The sequence below is a fragment of the Sphaerodactylus townsendi genome, linkage group LG03 (genome assembly GCF_021028975.2).
Source record: "Sphaerodactylus townsendi isolate TG3544 linkage group LG03, MPM_Stown_v2.3, whole genome shotgun sequence".
Classification (NCBI taxonomy): Eukaryota; Metazoa; Chordata; class Lepidosauria; order Squamata; family Sphaerodactylidae; genus Sphaerodactylus; species Sphaerodactylus townsendi.
Genome location: NC_059427.1, coordinates 159005409 through 159032465, shown reverse-complemented (window position 1 = coordinate 159032465; position 27057 = coordinate 159005409). Strand labels below are relative to the sequence as shown.

Below are 27057 nucleotides of genomic sequence, written 5' to 3'. Positions count from 1 at the left end.
AAAGTAATGGATTCCAAGTGCGTGAAAAGAGATTCCACCTAAACATTAGGAAGACATATCAATCATTTATTTACAGTCAACGACCAGTACAACAAAACAAATATGCATCAATTTCATTAGGAAGACATTCCTGGCTGTCAGGGCTGTTGGACAGGGAATATGCTCAGAGGTGGGATCCAGCAGGTTCTCACGGGTTCCCGAGAGTAGTTTAATAATTATTTGTGTGTGCCGAGAGGGGGTTACTAATTGGTGATTTTGCCACGTGATTTTTGCCTTAGTTACGCCCCTCCTCTCAGCAGTAGCGCGCAGAACTTGAAGCAGTTTAGCAGGAGGTGCACCGGCGTGCATGGCAGCCTGGCCTTACCATGCTGACCGTTCCCTTGGGACCAAGCACTTGGCCCGGCTCACGTCCCCTTGCCACAGCCACCAGGAATGCACCCACCCCAGAATGTCCTTGCGCCCTGCCGTGCCCTGCCCAGCCATTGGCTCACATACAGTTTGAATCCCACCACCATGGGAACCTGTTACTGAAATTTTTGGATCCCACCACTGAATATGCTGCTTTGGAGATGATACAGACTCCTTTTTTGGAGGCTTTCAAAGAGAGGCTGGATGGCCATCTGTCAGGAGTGCTTTGATTGTGTGTTCCTGCATTGCGGGGGGTTGGACATGATGGCCCTTGGGGTCTCTTCCCACTCTATGATGCTATGTTTTTTCCATGGATGCAGGGGGTCTGCAGTTCCCATGATGCACTGTGATCCTTGTGCACAAAATGACACACCAGGACAGTTCAGCAGCACTGACAGACACCCGATGGCTCTGTCACAAGGCACGCACCCTCCAACGTGCTAAACCTCATCTCAAAATGTTAAACATTACTCATTCTCTTTTAATCACTGGAAGCGGAAGCAGTGGCCGAGCCAGGGATGGGCGGAGGCAGGAAAGTAGGATGCGATTGCGCTAGAGGCATACCTAGGCAAACGGGAGCCCTGGGCAAAATCTGAGTTTGATGCCCCCCCCCCCACAATGGGCGGCCACCCCACCGTGACCAAACAATGATTTTTTTCCACCAGGTCATTTCAAAGTCACCATCACATTATAGAACATGCCCCAACTCACAAATCTGAACACAGCAATGGGCCATGCCACACAGCAGAAATAATTTTTGGAAAACATTTTCAAAATGCTTTCAAAATGTGTTATTACTGCTATGAAAACATTTTATGGTGTTGTATCCAGTCCCCCCAGTTGGGGGAAACAGCATCACTTTCAATGTTATTTCAACTGGGGACCCCAGATTCTCCCTTTAAGGTGGATTTAAAACAGGGGTAGGGAACCTGCGGCTCTCCAGATGTTCAGGAACTACAATTCCCATCAGCCCCTACCAGCATGGCCAATTGGCCATGCTGACTGATGGGAGTGCTGGATATCTGAAACATGGATAAATAAAGGAGAATCTGGGCTCCCTAGTTTAAACAAGTGATGCTGGAATCCACCCCCAGACAGCATCATTTTCAATGGTGTTTACTAGGGGCCGGAGCTGGGAGGGGACAGAGCTTTGCTGCTCACAACACAGTTCACTTTGATTGCAAGCAAATCTTTGAGGTTATCAAAAGAGACCTTTGACTTGACAAAAACTGGGTATTTTCAGCGGGGGAACTGTGAATGTGGATTGAAGTTTTGGCCATGTTCTTGGCATCCCTGGCATGGCACTAGAGCTGGGGTCCCCAGGGTGTCTCCTGTGGGCGCCAAGGAGCCCGCTAACACCTTCTCGGAAGTCCACCACGTGTTTTTAGAAAGTAGGTGGGGACAAGTGGGGCTTTCCCCCAACAGCAGGGCTTCTGACTGGCCATTGGAGATTTGATTGGCTGTACAGATTAGTAAGAAAGGTTCCTTTGGCAGAAGCTGCCATCACGACACAACAGTCTCCCCTCTGTGACTGAAGTGAACAGCAATCGCCATTTTGTGGTTTCTTCCACTTTCTGTGGCAGCCATTTTGTGTGGCAGCCACTTTCTGTGGCAGCCACTTTGCTTTCCCAGAGCTCCAAACGTACAGGCTCAAAAAGACTGGGAACCCCAGAGGTTGGTTGAAGGTTCAGTGAGCCTCGTTTTTCCTTTCACAAACGTTTGCCATCTTCTCTTTCTCTGTTTTCCTTGCAGTGCTTCCAAGCTTTGAGGTCATGGTGCTCCCCCATGAGATGTTTTATAATATTGATAGAGACGATGATTTCAGAGTGTCTATCACTGCAAGGTGGGTGTGTGCTACTCAGAAGGTGAAGAAGGTTTCATCTGATACTGGCTATCCTCTGTGTGACATCAGATTGTTTTATAATCAAATATCTGTGCACATCTGCTCCGTCTTTACTTGGGAATGAAGCCCAGGCATCATGACCGATCATCCACAGGACGAAAGCACCTGCAGCCCTTTAAAATCAGGGCGAAGAGAGTCACGCATCCATTTCTCATGCTGTGGCACCAGGTCTATATGAAATGCCTGGGTTTGAGACAGTTTCGTTGCCCTGAAGTGCTCTCATGAAAATGACTTCCTTATGACGTTATCTTTGAAGGGCAATAGGTATATTTAGTATATATAATCCTGTCAACAGAAAGGTGGATTGTGCGGCACATCAAATTAGAACGGCTTATCTCTTAAAAGGCCAGCCGTTTTACCTCAGCAGTTCATGAAAACATGAGCAGAACTTTACTTAAGCTGAGAGAGAAAACATACAGTATATAGTCCAGTGGTGGCGAACCTTTGGCACTCCAGATGTTATGGACTACAATTCCCATCAGCCTATAGCATGTAGCCAATTGGCAGAGGTACAGTGGGAATTATGAATCCCTATAAGTCACTCCTACTGAAATATACATTAACAAAGTACCACCAATAATAGTTACATGCACGGCACATGGTTTGTTACAGTTACAATATCTCATAGTCATAGTCAGAGCACTTTCTATATATTATTTGGTTTACTAAGTAGTATACAGAGCACATCTTTCACTTATATTAGTCAGTCAGGCAGTCTCCTAGTGTGTGATGAGGGAACAGAACACGACCAGTGGATTTAACTGTCACCTTTAGAATGTTCGTGCAGCTTCCCAGAATTCCCTGCTGCTCTTGCTGCTGCCGCATTCAAGCAAGGCTGGAAATTCCAACAATCTTGACACGGCATGGCTGTTGTTTTAAACCTACGGGACCACCCAAGACAGATTTTTCCAATCAGCATCTCTGTCAACTACTCAGTTCAACATGTCCAAGCCAGTCGACAGCTTCACATGTCCAAGTCTCCGAAGGGACGGCCTCAGGCATAAAAGTTGCAGTGCCATCACGCAGGAGACATTTTCACAAGGAGTGTTCAGAATAATTCCTCTTTCTCTACTGCAGAAATGCAATGTAGAAAGCAGCTGTGGCTATCTGAATGGTCATAGAAGCGAGGGCTGCCAGCCCTGCCCCCACCCACCCACCCCCGGCCACCAGCCACTTACTTGCCTTGAAAGCCCCTTTCTGGGGCCAACAGATGTTGGCTGCCACTTGATGGCACCCAAACACACCAGCTTTATATGTGAGTAGAAATACGGCTGCTGCTGCGGCGTGATCCATCTTTGCCATTCCGTGTCTTCATTCCATAGGTTCCTCTATGGGAAGAAAGTGGAAGGCATGGCCTTGGTCCTCTTTGGAGTGATTGTAGATGGTAAGAAGCTCTCCATCCCAGACTCGCTGGACAGAATTCCGGTAGGTTAGACCAGGCTCAGATACCCCTATGTGTGAATGCATGTTGCTGGTTCCCTCTGGGGCTGGCAAACGGTGTTACTTCTTTTCTTTTGTTTCAGATTATCAATGGCGAAGGGGAAAGAGATGCCGTGCTCTCAAAACAGAAGCTACAGAAACAATTTGCCAAACCTGGGGAGTTGAGGGATCTTCTTGGGCATTTCCTCTACATTTCTGTGACTGTGATGACAGAATCAGGTGAAAAAAAGGCTTTAGGTTCTGGTGAAATGGCGGGTGGGTCATTTGTGGAAAGAGAAGTATCCAGTATTTAGAAGTATCCCCCTGCAAGAAACACAAAGTCCTCCTGGGTCCAGGCCTCATCGGCTTATTTATTGTATTTGTATTGTTACCAACGGGGTAACGTGTGTAATAAGAGTTGGCTAATAAGCTTGAGCCAACAAGGAATAATTAAATAATTTTTATTCCAAACCCACAGATGGTCTGTTTAGAATCAGAGGAGTCGCGCTGATTATACAAATGTCACAGTTCTTATAGGATAAAAACAGCTGATGCACCATAAATGTTGCAAAGCTAAATCCTATCAGTTCATGACGTTTCAATATTCTCATCATTGTTAATCATGGCGATACACTGTTAAATAGCATTCTTAAGAATATGGTTTCTCACATGGCTTGACTCACACTTTGCTTTTAATTCTGCTGGGACCAAGTTCTCTTCTTTACACACACACTTTTTTAGCTAGTTGCTGAGGAGTGAAAGTATCTTTTTCTTTGGATTGTGGGAAGAAACAATATAGGGCTGTTTTAGAAAGCAAAGTGTCTTTGCACATATATATTTTTAAAGCAAGTGTGAATTTTTAATATTAAAATAGTGCTCAAAAAAAAGAGTCTTACTTAAGTTACATATATATGTATGTTTTAGCTGGGAAATGTTTAAAACGCTTTATTTCTATTTTCTAATTTCTGGGTCTATTGCTTTTAGATATGCTTTAGTTGAAGATATTATTTTTCATGAGCTTTGTCTCTGTCACACAAGCTATAAAAGTATCTTTTTCTGGGAATGCAGGAACATTGGAATGCTTTCTCTTAACAAAGGACACTTTTGCACATGATTCTCTGTGCAATGGACTTTAAAGCTTGTATTTTTCTTTACTCAGAATCTTTTTCTAGAAAGCTTGATTAAGGCCTACATGATTTTTTCCTCAGAAAACCTTAAGCGTGGAACTCCTGCTTCAAGCATGGCTTATGGTTGTTTCAAAGCACAGAGATGTGTGCAAAGGAGCGTTGACCTCGTGCTTAATATAAAATACCATTTCCCTGTTCTGTGCTTCCCCTGTTTCCTGCCTCCTATTCTCCTCACATGCAGAGCTCATAGGAATGAAGTGATTCCTCAGAATCTGCTGGATCAGATCAGAAGTCCATCCTTAAGTCCAGCATCCTGTCTCTTCACACAGTGGTCATCCAGTTTCCCTTGAGGGCCAACAATAGGGCATAGAGTGCTAGGAGCCTTCTCCCCGTGATAAGCAAGGCGAACATCAGAAGAGCCCCTGCTGGGGTCAGGACCAGTAGGACTCCATCTAGTCCAACATCTTGCCTCACACACAGTGGCTTTCAACCAGTTCCCTCTGGAAGTCTCCAGCCAAACAGGGGCATATAGAGGCCAAAGGCCTTTCCGGGGTGGATAAGGAACATCAGAGAAGAACCCTGCTGGATCAGACCAGTGAGGGTCCATCTAGTCCAGCATCCTGCCTCACACAGTGGCCAACCAGTTCCTCTGGAGGGCCAGCAACAGGGCATAGAGGCCAAGGCGCTTTCCAGATAGTATTAAGAAACATCAGAAGAACCCTGCTGGATCAGGTAACCAATGAGGGTTCTATTCTAGTCCCAGCATCCCTGCTCTGCCACACAGTGGCCAACCAGTTCCTCTGGAGGGCCAGCAACAGGGCATAGAGGCCAAGGCCTTTCCGTGATAAGAACATCAGAAGAACCCTGCTGGATCAGACCAATGAGGGTCCATCTAGTCCAGCATCCTGCCTCACACAGTGGCCAACCAGTTCCTCTGGAGGGCCAGCAACAGGGCATAGAGGCCAAGGCCTTTCCGTGATAAGAACATCAGAAGAACCCTGCTGGATCAGACCAGTGAGGGTCCATCTAGTCCAGCATCCTGCCTCACACAGTGGCCACCCAGTTTCTCTGGAGGTCCAGCAACAGGGCATAGAAACTGAGGCCTTTCTGTGATAAGAACAGAAGAGCCCTGCTGGGTAAGACCAGTGATGGTCCAACTAGTCCAGCATCCTGCCTCATACTGTGGCCAACCAGGGGCCAATGTACAAGGATGTCTCAGCAGATGGACAGATGTGAAAAGGTTATCTGAAGATAGAGATCTGAAAACTATGTCTACTGGCGGTCCATGAATTGGGGCAAATGAAACTGGTTTTAAAATTGTACACTCTCCTCCCCAAGAACTGGGGTTTCACTTTCTTATCTGCATCTTTTTCTTGCTTTTGCAGGCAATGATATGGTGGTGGCCGAACAAAGTGGCATTAAGATTTCAGCGTATGACATCTCCCTATGGAAATTCACTTCACAAAAAACCCCAAGTACTTCCCCAAACCAGGGATGCCCTACGAGCTGACGGTACAGTAATATTGATTAAAGTCTTGTTTCTTCTTGTGGCCCAGTCTTGGCGTTGAAACAGATGAAATGTGGTGTGATGTGGTGTGGTGGAGTCCTCCCATGTTGGAGGTTTTTTAAAGGGAGTGCCAGTAGCCCATCTGTCAGTGTAGTGTTTGATTATGTGTTCCCTGCACTGCCGGCCGGTTGGACAGCGATGGCTCCTTGGGGGGGTCTCTTGCAACCTCTATGATTCTTCTGTGCAGGGGCATTATCTAGGGCAAAACTGGAGCCCTGGGCAAAACCCACAAGTTTGAGCTGCCCACACCCCAGGTGACCCAACCCTCTCCCCAACGGTAACCAAACAATGATTTTTTTCCACCAGGTTGTTTCAAAGTCACCATCACATTATAGATCATGCCCCAACTCACAAATCTGGAACACAGCAGAAATATTTTTTTGAAAACATTTTCAAAATGCTTTTTGAAATGTTTTGTATTCACGCTGCTATGAAAACATTTTATGGTGTTGTACATCCAATCCCCCAATTATTATTGGGGGAAAACAGCATCAACTTTCAATGTTATTTTCAACTGGGGACCCCAGATTCTCCTCCTTTAAGGTGGGATTTTAAAAAGGAGAATCTGGACTCCTAGTTTAAACAAGTGATGCTGGAGATCCACCCCCCAAACAACATTATTTTTCAATGGTGTTTTAAACTAGGGAGCCCAGATTCTCCCTTTTAGAGTACCTTAATCTTGTGTTGAGAAATCTGGGGTCCCCTAGTTGACCTAAGCGACATTGAAAGTGATGCTATTTTGGGTGGAATCTCTCCTCGACCCTGGAAAACAGCTTGTCACCTTTCAAATGTTTTAAACTAGGGGACCCTGCTAGACTTCTCCCTTTAAAATCTATGCTGAAGGGGATGGATCATTAATAATAATAATAATAACCCTTTATTAGGGCATTGAGAGAGAATAAATTAAAGAAAACAAACATTGCTTAAGGAAGGGGGGTGGATTTAAAAGGAGAATCTAGAGGGAAATTTAGGGGTGCCTGCTGTCAGGGGTGCAATTATTAGCACATAGCAAGCACCAAAATCTCACAGATATCTTGGTGAGACCTTACTGATGACCAGCCACCCAGGCTTTGGTGAGAGTTTGGTCTCAGGGGTCCCAAATTATGGACCCACCCTCAAAGGTGTAGCCCTCATCTCCTATTAGCTCCCCCATTGGAAACAATGGAGGATGGGGAGCACTCCCTTTGGGAGTCCATATAGCAACTTTGGACCCTCCTGAACCTAAAACCCTCACCAAACTCGTAGAGTGATATCATCAGGAGGAGTCTTCCTGAAGAATCCCTGAGAATTTTGGTGCTGCAAGCAGAAGGTCTGCTATAAACTGCTCCCCTGCAGGCCAGAAATGGAAAAAAACACTGAGAAAATACAAAAAAAAATCCCACAAAGCAGACCCAAGCTTCCCCACACAAGGAGGGCATGCGCCCAAGGCAACTGCCCACTTTGGCCCAATAATGGGAGAGTGAACGCCTCTGATTCCTGTGATTCTAATTTCTCTGTGATGCTAAGGGAAATCAAGAACACACATCTTTGGTCTGCCCATACAATGAATGCCTCCCAATTGCTGCCTCAGGGCCGAGATAGGGAAAGAAATGTGTACTTAGGTTGTGTACTCTTTAACGGAAACAGAAACATTTTTTCCTTGAAAAGCTAATTGAATGGGGGAGCCCATTTCAAAGGCTTTTTCTGCACAGCACAAATAAAACCCCTTGCTGGCGTTATAAAAAGAACAGTTTTCACTTTTTTTGTCTGCATATTGCCAAAAAATAAAGCATTTCTAATGAACCCAGTTCCTTTTTCCGACATTTTCTGCCACTTCAGGGATTTTCGGTGCCTCCACCATTTGCTGGGTGTTTCCCACAGATGTTTCCTCAGCTGGCATCGTGACCGCCCTTAACTTCAAAGACACATCTTTGAAAACAAAGAAAAGGGGAAAATGACACATTCTTGTAATTACGTGGTAAAGCTCAGTTTATTCATGTACTTTAAACATTGAAATAGCAGGTGGCCACAATGCCCACTGAGGAAACATCCATAGGAAACTCTCTGCAAGTGGTAGGTGGCACACAGGATCCCTAAAGCATCAGAAAAAGGCAGATGCAAGCTGTGCAGAAAATGAAAGGGGAAGTTGAAAAGTAGGGTGGGAGAAACAAAATGTTTCCTGCTTTCTGCACAGTGAGCTGGAAATGTTCTCAAAACATCTCAGGAAAAAAGACACCTAGTTTAGTGTTTTTTTTTTAATTAAAAAAATCTGTTTTGACCACAAATGAAACATTTTCAAAACACTTTCAGGAAAGAACTGTGCAGGATTCCACCCCAAAATGCTTCCCCCCCCCCCACATTCTGAAAACATTTTCTTGTGCAGAAAAAGCCAAAGAGCAAAACTGAAGTGAAGATGAAGGGAAGAGATAGATCCACATTTTTGGGAGGGGGGAGGGACAAAATTGCAAAATTATGCTCCCCTATATTGTATACATATTTTCCTTTATATGTGTCTACATATTCCATGTGTATTATTTCACATATATTTTCAACAATAGTTTTAAAAGAGAGACGAACAGTGGAGTAGGTGACTCCCCTAATGAGAATGGATGACTTAATATTAACCAACAGGATGAGGTGAAGGGGACGGGGGGGGGGTCGTCATGGGGACTTGACCGTGTCCTCCTTGAATTCAGAACTTTACTTTGCCCTTCTTTGGTTTAGATGCTAAAAGCTAAAATGGCAGGGTAACGTTACCAAAATGATAAAACATTAATTTTGCTTAACTTGCGGTATCTAGAATAGGAATACTCTTTTTTCTTGAACCTCTATCTGGTCCAATTTTGTGACACACCCCATCAGAAATGCAGCTACTGAAAACCACACAGCAAGGATACTAGTGTTGTATTGTTATATGGGATAACAGTTTTAAGAAACAAAGCGGTCACAAAACGATGTGATTTAGAACCAGGCTGACTATGTGGAGTGAGACAATGCCCTGTCCCTTTATTAGCTACTTAATAGGATGTTATTTACCAGGAGATGTTGTTTATCTATGTGCCATGAGGAGATTTGGCTGCCCGTTTGCGCACATTAAGGACACCCTTCCATAGACCTGTTGGCAACCCTGAAGAACCTATACCAGCCTTTGGTTTAGTCTGAATCTTTTCTTCTTCTTTTTTAAATTTAGAAATTAAATGATTTATTGTATATTACACAGTAAGAAACAATCCACCAATGTCAGTGAAATAAACATTTCATATACCATTTAACCAATTCACTAACATTTCTATATTATTCTATTTGGTTTAATAATGTTTAATAAAATTAATTCTTTCTAAAGTTTCCCTTTCCAAATAATATAGTATTCAAGTATCGAACTTCCCCATCGAGTTAGCTGAATCTGGAGAATTAAAAAACAAACATATATTAAACAAGTAACAGTCTTAACATAGGTAATACTCCTCTAATAATATTTCTAATATAACCTCAAATATATCTGTTTATATTTAATTTTCATATATATATTAATTTTCCATTAGCACAAATTTGCTTACTATTGAATTTATACATTTCTTTTCCAAAAACAATAAATATGCTTTCCAAGTGTTCTGAAATTTACTCCATTGTAGGTCCTTTACAATGACTGAGAGCTTGTCTAACTGCATATCTTCTGACAATGTCATCAGCCAGTCCTCACTTGTTTGCTTTTGTAACAAATGATTGTATGCTTTTCCAGTTTTTAGCAATTTTGATTTTGGCTGCAGTGGTCATGTAGCAAAAGAGTTCCACATTCATCTTAGGGATCTTTTTTTAGTCCCACTATCCCTGGAAGATAGTATAATTCTGGAGTAAAATCAATTGAAATATTCAGTATCTGAATTACCTTATTGTGTATTCCCTTCCAGAATTTCCTTATCTTAGGGCAGTGGTGGCAAACCTTTGGCACTCCAAATGTTATGGACTACAATTCCCATCAGCCCCTGCCAGCATGGCCAATTGGTGGCCTATTAGAATTAACAGTCCCATAACATCTGGAGTGCCAAAGGATTCACTCCACTGCAGTCCTTAGGAGCATGTCCAAGGCACCACATTATGTGTAACATGGTTCCTGTTTAGTCTGAATCTTTTAAGAATGACTTATGCTGGTAAGACAGGCAGAAGAGTATCTACAAAAGTGAAGCCTGGTCGGTGAAAGTCACGGCCTCCCAATGACCTGCCTTCCTACCCGCGATGGAATTGGTGCAGGTTGAAAGCAGGGCTTGTCTCTTCCCCACCCGGGGCAGGGCCCCTCTGCCCAAAGGAAGGGCTGTCTGGGCCAGTGTCCTGGTCCTTGCCATGCCCTGCCTCCCTCCTTGGCGCCAGGAGTCAGCCAACAAGGGATCCTTGTTCACCACACAAAAGAGTGGTCTTTTCCCCACTTACCATGACCACCCTTTGCTGCGCGCGACTCTCAGCGTGCATCATTTCTGGCGTGCTCCCAGGCTTCCCCATGACCAGAGCGCAGGGTAATCAAAAGGCGCTGGCTGTTTTGAGAGGCCAGGAATGGACGAGGGAGCTAGGCGGCAGCGAGATGGTGACTCTTGCGGGTTATCGCATACGCCCTGTAGTGGGAAGTGCGGGGGACCCACGCTGCTTTAATTGCATTAGCTTCGCGAGCAGATGGTAAGTGGGAAAATGACCAGGGGCCGCCATTTTTTGCTCTGGTGGGCCCCGCATGTGGTGCTGCCAAGGAAGCGGCTGAAGCACTTGCCTAGCTTCCCTTTGTGCGAACGCCTTCCTGCAGAGTGACATCCCACATGCCAGAACCAAATAAAGCTAAGGAACAGTGGGAGGGTGGCTGCCAGCACAAGCTGGGGCTCAGAGGTGAGAGCACGGGCCAAAGTCACTGCTCTGTGGGCTTCGGAGCGGCCCTCCTCTGCCATCCAGGCAAGCCTTGCTGGGAGCCACTTGAAGAAGAGTTTGGCACACCTTTGGCAGCAGCTTCCCCTGCCCCCCCCCCCCCGGAGATCCAGCCCTGTTGAAGGGTTAAACCTCTTCCCTATGCACAGCCACAGAGGCAAATGGCGAGGTAGCTTCAGCCTGCAGTTTGCAATGGGTGGACTAACACTGTGAATCTGTGTATCATCTGGTTGAGCCCACAGGATCAGTTAAAGCTATTTTAAAACGAGAGCGAGAGCCGTAAGCAGCAGTGAAGTTATATGGTGATGCAAGAGCGGAAATGTCCTCATTGTATCACAGCGATTCAAACCATGGAACATATATTGCTCGAGCTACCCCAAATCTGAGGGATCTAAGGACCAGACTTTTTTGCTCTTTGTCCTGTAATCTTTAATGAATACTCTCTGCTGTAGGGAAGAGTGCGAACTTCTACTTAACAATTCCACCTCCAAGATTTTAACTTTGTAGCTAGGCTCCTTATAGAAACTTTGAAATGATTACCTGTGATGGTTCTCATGTATGGGATACTTGTTTGGACAGTGTTGGCTGTTATATGGATTCTATGCCTAATAAAGGTTTATATATATATATTTATATGAGGTGATGATATTTCAGCGAACAGCGAGACAAGCTGGCCGGGGCTCAGCAGAGGGAGTTTCTATCTTGTGCCGCAGCTTCAGCGGTACTCTTCTGGTTTCTCTGGGTCTTTGTCACCAACCAGGATGGCTCCCCAGCATGAAACATCCCGTGGCATCAGAGGCGCCATAAGCAGCCCAGAGGCAGTCCACCAGAATGGCCAGAACTGCTAAAGCTGATCCTGAACACACCAGAGCTTGCACAACAGCTCAAGTCGGGTGAGTTTCTCTGCGGTGGAGTTGTGGTTGGTAATGGCCACCATCTACCAGGGGTAGAACCTCGCGACTCTCAGATGTTCAGGAACTACAATTCCCATCAGCCCTACCAGCATGGCCAATTGGCCATGCTAGCAAACTGATGGGGTGTATTCCTGGTATCTGAAGCACCACAGGATTCCTGATCTACAAAGCCAGTTCTTTGCAATCTGGCTGCTCGTGATTCTCTCTCGTTTAGGTCAAAACCAGACACAACAAACTGCAGGACAACGCACAAGCCAGAAATACCATATCGGCCAACGCCTACCAAACCCAAGGACAGTCTGGAAACTACCTCCATTTGGCAGTCACAGCAAGAGAGCTCCGGGCAGGAGATAATTTGCCCATCAATTTCAACGTGAAGACCAGCAATCCAAACCTCATGGACCAGATCCATTATTTCACCTACATAGTAAGTGCAGGGGGGAATCCAAGGGCAAGGTCCCCTTATCCTTTTGAATTGATACTTTGCTGGTAGGGCTGGCAAGGCCACCCACCTCTGTGTATGGAAATACGGCCCTAGCTCCGTGGTATGGAATACCTTTGGCACTCCAGATGTTCATGGACTGCAGATTCCCATCAGCCCCTGCCAGCATGGCCAATTGGCCCGTGAAGCAAACCAGGGCTGACGAAGGTAACCATGGTATCTGGAGCACTCAAAAACTGGCCACCCTGGTCCTGAGGGAAAGATAAGAGAGCCATCTGGCCACCCCTCCCTTCACAGAGAAGGCCAGAGATGCCACTGTTATCTATAGTTGCAAGCACAGTGAGGAAGTAAGAATGATTGGAGAGATTCAGTAGTCCAGAGAGACCCCAGACATTAGCACCTGCTGAGATGCACATGTAGTTCAGTGTTCAGTGCTGGCAGGGGCTGATGGGAATTGTAGTCCATAACATCTGGAGTGCCAAAGGTTCGCCACCACTGGCCTAGCTGAAGCCTCGTCCTAAGGAAGGGAGGGAGATGGCAATGCATTGGCTAAGGGCCGAACTACATGTAACACAGCAGCCCCATGTTTTCTGTTTCTGCCTGTTTGCACCAGTGAAAGACCAGGCAGGGAGGGGTGCAGAACCCTTTCCCTGCAGCCTGTTTTCCACTGAACTTTCCTTCCCAGCTTCAATTCCCCCTGTAGGGTTAGGGAGCAGGTGTACCTGTCCTTAGAGATGTATTTAAGATTAAATTGCAACAATTGCTACGTAACAATATCGGTCGTGGTTCTTTTTCCTGCATCCAAATTCTGCCAGAGAGAGTGAATGGCAGCTCATCAGAGTCACGTTTCTTGTATTATTCTAATATTTTGTAATTCCTCTGGAGTCCAGCTGATCAAAAGGTAGTTCATTAATTGGATAAATCTCCAGGGACTAGTTTTGCCAACCTCCAGGTGGTGGCTGGAGATCTCCTGGGATTACAGCTGATCTTCAGGCAAAAGAGATCAGTTGGCGAAAACAGCCACTTTGGAAGTTAGACTCGGTGGGGTTATGTCCCACGTGAAGACCCTCCCCTCATCAAACCCCGCCTCCCCAGACTCCGCCCCCAAATCTCCAGCTCTTTCCCAACCTGGAGCTGGCAACCCAACCAGGGACCTGTGCCTTGGCCTCCTGGAAAAGCAGGAACGAGGAATTTCTTCTGTGGCCCACACTCGGGTTTTCAGTGCTTATGTAGCCTACTTATCTTTGACCACATCAATCTCCAAGGGTCAGTGCTATCAGTCACAGACCAGGAAAGGGCTTTGGGCGTCTTAGTTGATAGTTCCATGGGAATGTCAACTCAGTGCATGGCAGCTGTGAAAAAGGCAAACTCTACGCTGGGGATCATTAGGTAAGGAGTTGATAATAAAACTGCAAGGATTGTCATGCCCTTATATAAAGCAGTGGTGTGACCGCACTTGGAGTACTATGTTCAGTTCTGGCCGCCACATCTCAAAAAGGATATCGAGGAGATAGAAAAAGTGCAGAGAAGGGCAACGAGGATGATTGAGGGACTGGAGCACCTTCCTTATGAGGAGAGGCTGCAGTGTTTGGGACTCTTTAGTTTGGAGAGGAGACGTCTGAGGGGGGATATGATTGAAGTCTACAAAATTATGCATAGGGTAGAAAATGTTGCCAGAGAGAAATGTTTCTCTCTTTCTCACAATACTAGAACCAGGGGGCATCCATTGAAAATGCTGGGGGGAAGAATTAGGACTAATAAAAGGAAACACTTCTTCACGCAACATGTGATTGGTGTTTGGAATATGCTGCCACAGGAGGTGGAGATGGCCACTTACCTGGATAGCTTTAAAAGGGGCTTGGACAGATTTATGGAGAAGTCGATTTATGGCTACCAAGCTTGATCCTCCTTGATCTGAGATTGCAAATGCCTTAACAGACCAGGTGCTCGGGAGCAACAGCTGCAGAAGTCCATTGCTTTCACATCCTGCTTGTGAGCTCCCAAAGGCAGCTGGTGGGCCACTGCGAGTAGCAGAGAGCTGGACTAGATGGACTCTGGTCTGATCCAGCTGGCTTGTTCTTATGTTCTTATGTTCTTATGTTCCATTGGACACCTAGGAAATAATATATGACAGCACCCTGTGGCTTAACAAACCAATATGAAATTGCTTGAACAAATTGACAAACCTTTAATCTTAACACGACTTTCTATCATTTAAGGATAAACAATAGTGAACATATGGTGAGTATATATATATACACAGCACAACTCAATTGTACAAAATCTTCAGTGCTTTTTAAAGGAAAAAAAACACTCAGAACAGTTGCCACCACTAACAGTGTCCAATAATGAAAAAATAGCAAGAAAGTCCAAACTATTAATCAAGCAGGGCCTCTTTCTCTCTTCTGGCCTTCTGCATCTGATGTAGCTGCTGCAGGTCTTTCCTCAGTTTGGGCCTGTAAAAAAGCAAGTAATCCTCTCAATTGAACTGTAGGCCTTCCTACTGCAGGCCAGATCAACTGAGGGGGGTGGAGCTCTTGCAGTTGGTAATAAGTGAGCAAGCTTACCAACTGCACATGTTCAGTGAACTCTTATCCCCTGGGCTCTAAGATTCAAACAAAACAAAAATCCTAAAATGGCATCGGTTACACTTGGGCTAGAGGCCCTCTGTGGAGAGGCCACAAAACTGCCCTACTGCCACATCACGTGGCATTTATAAGAAGAAGAAGAATTCTCCACTGGCTTTCCTAGCTATGAGTGGTGTGACACCAGTGTTTTCCAGGCCCCTGTGTGGCCACCTCTTTCGTCTTGCCACCCCTCTGTCTCTTGTTCTCCACCAGATCATGACCAAAGGAAAGATCTTCAAAACTGGGAGGCAGCTCAAGGCACATGGACAGAATCTGGTGACGATGTCTCTGCCCATCACCCCGGATCTCATCCCCTCTTTCCGAATCGTGGCTTATTTTCAAATAGGGAGCAAGGAAGTGGTGGCTGACTCGGTCTGGGTGGACGTGAAAGATACCTGCATGGGAACGGCAAGTGAATTTGCTGGCTGGCTGGCAGGCAGGCAGGGAGGGAGGGAGGGAGGGAGGGAGGGAGGGAGGGAGATGGACAGACAGACGGACGGGCCAGACCAGACAGTGTGAAACGAGGTGAGACCAGACTGAGGCCGGGCAGGCGGCCAGACGAATGGTGAGACGGTGTGGTGAGACTGTGACAGCCAGACAGACGAATGAGGCAGGCCGAACTGACGGACGATAGATAGATATGGAACCAATGCCGTTTAACCACCTTCCCTAATAATGCTATTTACATATTAACATGATTGAAATGTATAAAAGTGAGCCTAGACTTTGTATGTTTGCCATATTATAACTTTCTTTGAATCAATTTTTGAAGATGGAGGGAAGTCACCTTATATGTTTTGTGTCTATTACATCATGAATTTTCATTAAGATAAAATATGACTAGTGTTATATATATTAAAGATCAGATCAATAATATTTACCCAGAAACTTAAAATGGTTATTATTTAACGAATTGATGATCTGCTTAATATTGTATGTTATGTATGTTCTGTCTGTTTGTGTGTTTTATTGCAAATTCATAAATAAACTATTTTTTAAAAAAAGTTTGATCCAAGATCATGAGCCATGCTTCTTTCTCAGAAAGACTTTCAACTCGGTGCTTTTTCTGTCTCAGACCTGACCCTCACTGTCACTTTTGCTCAACAGCTGGTCGTGACAGGGGCAACCGAGGCAGATAACGAAGTTCACACCCCAGGAACGAGAATGAAGATCAAACTGGAAGGCGATGCGAATGCTTATGTTGGCCTTGTGGCTGTCGACAAAGGAGTCTACGTCCTCAACAAAAAATACAAGTTGACCCAATCAAAGGTGAGGCGGGGCGTTTACTGCAGAGGTGTAGCGCCTACGGGGCGGGGGAGGGCACGATTCCTCAGGCACACCCCAGGGCGGGGAGTGGCCAGGGTGTTCCGGGGCGCATTGGGGGCTGGTGGCGTTGTGGCAGTGGTGCAGGGCGAGCGCCCAGGATGCAGTTTTCCCTCACTACACCCCTGGTTTACTGTGGCAGGTACCTCCAGTGCTGATTGTGTCTAACCTTGGCATGGGCTGGGTCTGCTCTGTCTGGTCCTCCATTTGTTTCTTTTGCCTGGCAGATATGGGATACTGTAGAGAAGAGCGACATTGGATGCACGGCTGGCAGCGGCAGTAACCACGTGGGTGTGTTTGCAGATGCTGGACTGGCCCTGGAGACTAGCAATCAGATTTCCACACCCCAAAGATCAGGTATTTTGCCTGCCTGCCTGCCTGCCTGCCTGCCTGCCTGCCTGCCTGCCTTATTCATAGTCTTTCTCACTTGGCCATAAGGCGGATTTTATGGAGTGTGTCAGTACAATTGGCAGAATGGGATATTCAATAAACAGTGCCATAGGATTAGGATTGTGGAACCAACCAGAAGTCTAAAAACAGAACTGAAGCAAAGCAAAAGCTTTAACACAGCACATTAAATGATGCAAAAATTGCATGGTAGGATCTGAGATTCAGCCAGCTAGATGGAGCAGTAAAGACCACTGTCCCTATAATTTATCCAAGTAGTTTTGTGAATCATTTAGTACAAGGTTACCCTACTGCCTGCATAGAAAAACTCTCTTGAATAATTCACTTTTGCATAATTTGAGGAATGTCAGGACAGTGGGAGCCTTCATGACCTCCTCAGGCAGGCTGTCCCACAAGGCAAGGGCCACAACGGAGAAGGTCCATGTCCGCGCAGCTGATGATTATGCTCATTTGCAGTTGGTACCTGAAGCTTGTGCCTTTGAGATTCTGCAACCCCCTATGAGCACCCTAGGATGGTCCTAAGCTATTTTTCTGCCCACAAATGCTATCACCACACCATCGTAGCTGTCTCCCAGAATCCCAGTTGGAAGATGCTGAGATGCCCTTCTGGGTTGTAGGCAACCATGCCTGCAGTTAGAGCAGGCGCCACAGTCCCTGTGGATACTTTTCCTGGTACCCATCAAGTGTTTCTAAAAAGTGGGTGAGGCCAGGTGGGGCTTTTGCCCAGCTAGTCTTCTGATTGGCCGTTGGAGCGTCCATTAGCGGTTCAGATTTTCAGCAATGTCACTTTGGCAGCAGCTGCTCTCAAAGCACCAGGATCTTCACTGTGTGACTGAAAGCAAACTGCAGCCATCATTCTTTAGAATGTCAAGGGTGCCCCCAGGCTCAGAAAGGTTAGGAACCCCTGAGCTATAGTATTGTATGGACACAGGGGCCATGAAACCCCAATGGCTGCTCTTTCCAAGTAGAGTCCTCCAAGGAGAAAATAACTCATCCAAAGAACTCACGGCCTCACTGTAATCTCACAACAACCCTGAGAGGTAGTTTGGGCTGTATAATTCTCTCTTTCCCAAGGAGAACAGCAATTTTGGGGCTTCCAGTTGTCAACTGGAAAATGGCAGGAGGAGATAGAACCTATGAAGAGACCTTTGAAACAGCAGCCCTTGGAGGGACCATTCCATGCCTGGGGAGGTCATGTGTCAGCAGGACCTCAGGGTGCAAACCGATTCTTTCCTCCATGGAAGCAAATCCTGTTCAGCTTGGCAGGGTTTGCTTCTAGGAAAACAGTAACAGGATCCCTGTGCCCAAGAGCCAGAATTTAGCAGATTTTCTTTACTTCAAGCCGCTGCAATCATTTCCTGTTCTTGTCTCCCTTCTGCCCCAGATCCAAAGTGTCCGCAACCCGCAAGATGTCGACGTCGACGTCGCTCTCTGCAGCTTCTGGACTCCAAAGCCAGCAAAGGTACGGGAGAAGAAGCCCCCCCACCCCGGCAGACTACCCCAGTAGGTCCCGATGTGATGCATGATGGCATGAAAGGGCTGTCAGACTGGAAGAATGCGTGCATCCCTGCTGGCTTGCATCGGAGTGCACCCTGTGAAGCTGATGGGCAGAACATTCAGAAATATTTCCTTGATGCGTGTGATTAAAATGTGGAATTTGCTGCCAGAGGCTGAGTATTTGCCCCTTCTCGATTATTTCTCTGAGTATTTGCCCATGTACCATCTGCTGGTCCCCTCCCTGATATTTTAATTGATGGATTCCATGGTTTTTAATGATTGTTCGATTGTCTTTGTGCACTGGGTTTCATTGTTTTATTCTTTTGTTTACATGTACACCACTCTGAGCCCTTCGGGGATAGAGCGGTTAAGAAATCGAATTATCATCATCATCATCATCATCATCATATATTAATAATATATATTATAATAATATTAATTATAGATGATGATGATGATGATAATGATGATGATGATGATGATGATGATGATGATGATGATGATGTTTATCATTGCCATGATCCCACTAACAGTAATTTTAAAGAAAACAAAGTTGGGCTATCAAATGGCCAAAGACTCAGAAAAAATCTCACATTTGTTGTACATGGATGATTTGAAGCTGTATGGGAAATCAGACACAGAAATCCTGTCACTAGTAAACACAGTCCGAATATTCAGCACAGACGTTTCAATGGAGTTTGGCCTGGAAAAGTGCGCTACTGTGGCAATAAAGAGGGGTGATTTGAAAAAGGAGCTTCAGCGTCTATGGCACAAACCAGCTGAGGTCATCCCAGTGGTAATCGGCACGCTGGGCGCCATCCCAAAAACACTAGGGCAGCACTTGAAACATCTTCGAATTGACAAAATTAACATCTTGTCAAATTCAGAAGGCAGCCCTGCTGGGATCCGCACGAATACTACGCCGATTCATTACAACTTCCTAGGCCTCTGGGTGAGGCTCAAATTGTAATGAGGGCCACCACCAGCAAAAGATCTGGCAGCTGTGAAATCTACAATAATAATAATAATAATAATAATGTGAAGTGTGAAGTGTCCGACGTGTGATTTAATACAAAATACAGGATAGTGATCTTGTTTGCTGCGTATAACTGTTTTGTATCATCATCATCATCATCATCAACAACAACAACAACAACAATAGTGACGGCTACAAGCATAGACGTCCTTAAAATGGGATTAGACTGATGCATGGAGGGCAGGTCTTTCAGTGGCTACTAGCCATGGTGGAGCCAAGGAATAAACAGTCTTTAACAATTTCTTCATTGTCAGCCTTAAGCTTGTGTAATTCTGGATACTGATAACCCAGAAAAGGTAACTCGATTTCTTTGGGGTACTTCTGAATCTTGACTGTCTCCTGTTTTGAACAGCAGGGAGAAAAGGGTGTAGAGGAGGGACTTTTCCTCATGTTTCACTGAGGCTTGTGTGTTTCAGTGGGCCAGTATCAGGACCGGACCCTGAGGAAGTGCTGTGAAGACGGCATGCAGGACAACCCCATGGGCCACAGCTGCGAGAAGCGGGCAGAGTACATCCTCGAGGGAAACGAGTGCAAATCTGTCTTCCTTGAATGTTGCCAGTACATCAGGAACATCCGCGATGAGAGTGCGCGGGAGGAAGAGCTGGTCCTATCAAGAAGCAAGTAGAGGAGTTTTGTTTCTTTTTGGAGCTACAGCAAGGGCACAGCTGAGTTGGCATATTCCTGGAGATATGGGGTGGATCCCAGGGAGGGCAGGGTTTGGGGTTAGTGGAGGGGTTAGGGGAGTGGAGTGGAATGGAATGGAATGGAGAGACTTCAGTGGGTTATCATGTCAAATCACAGCCATTTTTTCCAGGGAAACTGCTCTCTCTTGTCTGAACCTTAGCAGTAATATTGGGAGAGCCCCAAGCCCCACATGGAAGTTGGCAACCCTAGACACGGGTGGAATATTTGGCGGGTATATTTCAGACTTCCAGCCTCAGTGCAAACCATCTACCCTGCAGGCTGGTGAAATCTGTGTTGAGAATAAAAGCAACCATTAGATTTATTTCCTATTAGCTCTGTGGAATCACCAGCAGTGGCGTAGCTACCACGGGAAAGGGGTGTGTGTGTCGCACCAGGTGCGTGCCTGGGGGGCAGCAAAAATGTATTTTTGATATTTGTAGTGTTTTTACTTTGTCGGATGGCAGGAGGTGCAGGTTTTAGGATAGTGGCACCAAATTTTCAGGATAATGTCTGGCGACACTCCTGCTGATACCAGCCAAGTTTGGTGAAGTTTGGTTCAGGGGGTTCAAAGTTATGGACCCCCCAAGAAGGTACCCCCATCCCCATTGTTTCCAATGGGAGCTAATAGTAGATGGGGCTACCTTTTGAGGTTCCATAACTTTGGACCCCCTGAACCAAACTTCACTATACTTAAGTGGTATCATCAGGATAGTCCCCTAAAGATACCCTGAAATTTTGATGCTGCTAGTCTAAAAACTACACCCTCTGCAGGCCAAAAACGGAAAAAACACTTAAAAATACAAAAAACACAAACGGACATGGGGGGGAGCAAAACTCTGATTTTGCACTAGGCTCCATTTCCCCTAGCTACGCCTCTGATCACCAGTCATGTGTGGAGAGATGGTAGTGTTAGGTCTTGGTCAATAAATTTGACTCTGGATATGAAATCAGAAGCCTTTATTGTGTTGTCAGCAAGGACTCTAGAAGCAAGAAGCCAGATCTGGGGATCCTGGCTCCTGCAAACACATTTATTCTCGTATTTTTCCCACTCGAACACCCCCCCCCCCAATCTTCTCACAGATTAGTAGAACAACAAGGTATGAAAGAGCTTTGATATGGAACTTGGAGTGGCTCAAGGCCGAGCGACAGTCTTCCCCTGAAGCCTCCTTCCTCCTCCCTTCCCCGGAGGCCCCTGGCGAGGTCGCCTACTTAACTGTGTTACTAAGCACAGTGATTAAGAACCATAGGTCCATTAACATATAACTAATACACATATATGAAGGAATGCTTCCCCTGTCCAGGTGCGTCCCCGAGCCTTGGACGGAGACATTCTGCCTCTCCTAAGGCCTCCCCCCCACCGGGGCCGCTCGGGGTAAGCCCGATGGAATGCATTGACCAGTCTGGGAGCTCGTACATGGGTGTGGTCCACTCATTCGTTGAAGCCAGGGGCATAGTTAATCCAGGCCACCATAGTTAATCCATTCACCACCAGAATTGCCTGTTCGCTAGGTGCAAAGTTTTCACAAACCCAAAGTGCCCTGCAGATTTCACTTTGTGGCAACCTCCCAACACCCTAGCTCGGAGGCCAGGAGGCACGTACAATTTACCCCCTTTCCACCATAACCCCCTCCTCTCTTGGAAATCCTCCCCTGATTTTCCTGTTTCAGGGACCGACAAGCTGTGTGCCCAGAACTTGTCCTCCAATGACTTTTGGAGGGTCGTTTTAGGTGCGGCCTGCTCCCCCAGTTTTGCTTTGCTGCGACTTAAAACCGTTAAGCCCAACCGGGTTGGAGTGAAGATGGTGCGCATTGGCCTTTCCTCGCCCCCACCCCCACACTTGGGTAGGTGAGAGAGGACGTCTGCTAGGCAGTAACGTTTTCCTGGGAAAAAATGCAAGGTGAAGTTAAACCTTGCAAAGAAGTCTGTCCAACGTAGTTGCTTGGTGTTCAGTTTGCTCAGCATTTTGAGTGCCACTAAATTTTTGTGGTCTGTCCAGACCTCAAAGGGGTGTTTTGCCCCCCACTAACCAATGACACCAAGCCTTCGGGGCCTTTTTTATGGCCCCCATTTCTTTATCTCCAACTGTCCAATTCAATTCTGAGCCACTAAATTTCTTGGAGAGGTCTGCACATGTGTGGAGCCTTCCGTCCTCTCCCAGCTGGAGGAGGGTAGCGCCCATAGCTGCATCCGAGGCGTCCACGTGGACTACGAACAAATTGTTCGGGTCCGCATGCTTCAGAATTGGTTCAGTAGCGAAATGTTGGCCTAGTTAGCAATGTGCAGCAGGCTGCCAATTAAGGAACGATATAGGTCTTGCCTTTCAAATGCTTTGCTGTTATCTTGCTTACAAAAATCAGCCACCATTGGGGTTTGTGCCACTTTGGCATCTTGCAGACCAGCTTTTTGTATGACACCCTCTATCTTTTGTTTTTGTGTCAGAAACACATCCCCTTCTTCAGATTTACTGACTTGAATACCCAGGTATTGCTTTAGATACCCCAAGTCTTTCAGCTTAAAGTGTTTACTCAACTCAGTGTAAAGTTGTTTGATTTGGTTGTCTGTTTTTGCAACCACACAGAGATCATCAACATAAATCATCAAAATGATACATTCATCACCAGTACCTCTGGTATATATACAGGCATCGGCCACACTTTGGTCAAATTTCATTTCACATAATGCTTTGTGTATGCACCTGTTCCAACATCTGGCTGACTGTTTCAGCCCGTGGTACAAAGCTTTGTTGAGCTTATAAACTTTATCAACTTGTTCATGCTCATAACCGCGGGCGTGCTTCATGTATATGGTCTCTCGCAAATCTGCATTTCAATAAGCTTTCGTTTCAAAATCAAAGTGCCTCATTTTAAAAGTCTCTCGTTCAGCTTTCAGAGCAATCACTAATCTCATGGATTCTGCCTTTGCAGTGGGTGCATAAGTCTGATCATAACTGTCAAACTTTGTTTGAGAGAAGCCTTGTGCGACTAATCTTGCTTTATATTTACAGTAAGTCCCATCGGGCATAGGTTTACTTCGTATACCCATCTTGCACCTATGATCGCTTATCAGTAGGTTTATCAACAATGTTAAACACTTTTAAGTTCACCAAGGATTCAAAACTCATTGTCCATAGCCTGATTCCATTTTTTCCCTGTTCCTCAGGTGGACATTTCAACATATCATGGAAACCTTGTGGTTCTGTCCCTAATTGGCAACACTCTCACTTCTTGTACCATAAACCTTTTTGGTGGCATGCCTTTATTTGCTCTTTCTGATCTGCGTGGTATAGCTATTTCTCCAGTTTTGCTCAGCCCCTCCTCTCTGGCTTCCTTCCTGATCACTATCACTGTTCTGTTGTTGCTTAAGGCTCGGAGCAGATGTGTGACCTTGAACAGGAGTGGGTGTTGTGTGCTGTCACTAGGTACTGTGTCATGGCTTACTGGTGGTAAGAACACTTCAGAGTTTTGATGCACATGTTCCCCACCAGGATGCTTTTCAAAGGTGGCACTCCGTGGGATCTCAATTCTTCGATGACCCAACGAAAGTCTATAGCCTTTGGTATTCTGCGCTATATCCTACAAAACGCGAAGTCTCTCTGCCATTTCTTTTGTCCTTTCTTCCGTCGCTGTCTGGGAATCAGGACGTTAGCAAAACTCCCAAATATTCTAAGGTGTTTCAGGGAAGGCCTTTTGCCAAACATTCTGAAAAATGGTGTTTCATTGATACTTGAACTCCAATAACCTGTTTATTACATGTGTGGCAGCTAAGACAGCCTCTCCCCAGAAATGGAATGGAACCTTGGCATCATTTATCATGCAATCCGCATTGTTTGAAGAATTAGTCTCCTCTCAGCCACGCCATTTTCAGCCGGGCTGAACGGATTTGTTCTCCTGTGGCTAATACCTTTCTGTGTCAGCCATGTTTGGAATTTGTTCCCCATGAACTCACCGCCTCTGTCAGATTGCAGGCAAGCCACCTTGTGAGGGAACCTCCGCTCAATCATTGAGACCCATTCCTTAAACCTTGTAAAGGCTTTCATCCTTAGATTTCAACAGCGTGCAAGAATATCTGCTATAATCATCAATCAGCAGAAATATATATATCGTGCACTCCCCTTCGCTTGATTGAAAGGACCAGCTAAGTTCGCATGGACTAGTTCAAATGGTCTTTCCATTTTGTCTGTAGCTCTTTTGGGGATTGGATAGGATTTCACCTTAACCCCACAACAGACTGAACAGTCTAGGAATGCTTTGCAAGGTTTACACTCAAATCACATACTTTTGCCAACTGCTTGATGGTGGCAAAACTTTAATGTCCTAGTGACTCTGTGAAGATAGTGCACACAATCAAAGTACAGGCTTATTAGCTAGACTTGAAACATTCATTACATTTTCATTTTGCCCTTTATCAGTCATAACATACATTTTGTCGCAGAGTGTACCTTTTGCACACTCTATGTCATTCTGCCATACTGTACAACCCTGTCTATCAAATATAGTTTTGTACCCTTGTTCAGCTTCAAACTTGGGACGCTTCAACAAAACAAAAAATCCAGTCCAGGAACATACAACACATTTTGCACCTTTTTACCTCGGCATGGTATGTAGGCAGTTCCTTGCAGCGTATCAGCTGCTGGTGATCCATCGGCCTAGCTGACATGCTTCACTTGCCTTGACTCCTCAGTCAATAGGTGATGAGCATTTACGATATGCTCTGAGCAGGCAGAGTCCAAAGAGCCAGATGGGTTGGTTTCTCTGGACATCGGTTCTCAGCAATGCCAAGTAGTGCTCCTTCTCTTCCCTCGTTGTCCTTTAGCTGGCCCTTCTTCTCCCCTTCTTCAGGCATTCTCGAGAAGATGATTAGTAGAGCCACAACGGAAACAACGCCGAACTGCATATGACCTTGACAGTTCAGGAAAGTTGGCTCACTTTTGCCTCTGGAAACAGCAGGCTTCTCTCTGGCTGTGGCTTCAAGGCAACACCTTTGTTTCTGGAGCTCCAGCCGCAGTCACATAGTCTACAGAGTCAAATCATCTTCCTTTATGCTCTGCATACTATAGACAAAATTGTCCCAGCTGTCATCTCAGGAAGATAGTACAATATAGGCCCTATGCTGTTCAGTGAAAGTCATGCCTCTGTCTTCTGCAGCGCCTCTATCAATAGTGCACGAGCTGTTGGACATGGTTGGCCACATTTTCACCTCCTTTCAGCTTCAAATTGTATAAACGTCTGGTCAAGATTACCTTGGAACCAGCAGTCTGGCGCCTGGTACAGGTCCTTTCACCTTCCAGCAGTCGAAGCCTTCTCAGCAGCCCGTGAATAGATGAGCTGGGAGTTTTCCACAGCCAACATTATGGACGCTTTGGTTCTGGCATCTGCCCTCTGCTCTGCTGCTGTGCCTGGGTCTGCGGGGTCTCGACTACAGCCCATAAATCTTCAATGCGATGAGAAAGCTCTGCATTTTCACACTCCATGCTGAGTAGTTCCCGCAGTCAGCCGCTCAAAGGCAAACTGCACATGGTGGATGTCATCGCGGTCACACTGCTCCCATTACTCTCTAGCTTCAGTGGTTAGGATACTGGGCCCATAACCAAATTGTTGGCCTAGTGCACAGCGGAAGGACTAGGTGCCAACTCACCCTTGCTAGAACAGGAGGTAACTGCTTGCAGTATAAGAAACACTCAGACAGTAGATTTAGTTCCAACAGGAATACTTTATCTCTTGTTTCTCAAAGGAACAAAAATAACAATAACTATCCACTCTCTACTCTGACAACAATCTGAGCCCGAACCTGAAGGTGAAGGAGAGGTACTGAATTGGGTATGCGGTCTTCTTATATAGTTTTGTCCAGCAAATCATTAGCTAGATGATCTAATCATCCTGGCCTGTGACCTTTACAATTCTGCTGACTGTTACATGCCAATCACTGCAGACCCAGACAGAGAGGCTCCGACCTTTACAATTCTGCTGACTGTTACATGCCAATCACTGCAGACCCAGACAGAGAGGCTCCGACCTTTACAATTCTGCTGACTGTTACATTCCAGTCATTCTAGACCAGCATATGACCACCTTGCAATTTTCAATATCCTGACACGAAAGCCTGCTTGTGGCTTTTGGATGCCTGCTGGCATTGTTCACTCCATTCCAGTTTGGCTCCCTGTTTCCCTCCCCCCGGCCCTTTCCCTTTGATTTGAAAAAGATTAGTCAAGGCAGGGGTGGGCAATTATTTTTTCAATGGGGCCGCATAAGAAACAGAAAATATCGTGGAGGGCCGGGCCAAAAGGCAGGGGGGCGAGGCGCTTTTGAAAGCCCTGCAGAAGCCGGCAGCCAAGGCAACCGGCTTCTGCGGGGCTTTCAAAGGCGCCTTGCTCCCCATCAAGGCAGGGGGGCGAGGCGCTTTTGAAAGCCCCGCAGAAGCCAGCAGCCAAGGCAACCGGCTTCTGCGGGGCTTTCAAAGACACCTCGCTCCCCAGCATGGCAGGGGGGCCAGTCAGGGTCATCCAGCAGGCCGGATGTGGCCCCCGGGCCGTATAATGCCCAGGTCTGAGTCAAGGGGAGGGTGATTTTGGCGAAGTCACTTATGAAAACACAGTAGAAGTTGGCAAACCCTAGAAAGGATGGCAGTTGCCTCCTGAAACACTTTTTCAAGTCCTGATACGGAGGGGGAATGGCGGTGGCCGCTTCCCCGCGGGCTGACAGCGGTCTCCCGCCCTCCCGGGTGGGAGGAGGTGCTGCTCTACGGCCCTCCTCTTGTGCTCCGGCATGATCCCCACATGGGGGGGGGGTTGGTCAGTGGTGGGATTCAAATAATTTAACAACCGG

At 46.2% G+C, this 27057-nt stretch overlaps 1 protein-coding gene across 1 annotated transcript in view; it reads left to right on the top strand.

The window, feature by feature from the left end:
* The window catches only part of C3 (complement C3), a 107195-nt gene that overhangs the window by 16015 nt on the left and 64123 nt on the right, over positions 1–27057 (top strand). The window contains 12 exon segments of the mRNA XM_048487522.1: positions 2161–2251; positions 3634–3736; positions 3835–3970; positions 6243–6332; positions 10888–11068; positions 12189–12198; positions 12434–12646; positions 15502–15696; positions 16396–16557; positions 16839–16968; positions 18404–18481; positions 19969–20169. Of these exon segments, the coding sequence (XP_048343479.1) occupies positions 2161–2251; positions 3634–3736; positions 3835–3970; positions 6243–6332; positions 10888–11068; positions 12189–12198; positions 12434–12646; positions 15502–15696; positions 16396–16557; positions 16839–16968; positions 18404–18481; positions 19969–20169 (1590 nt within the window).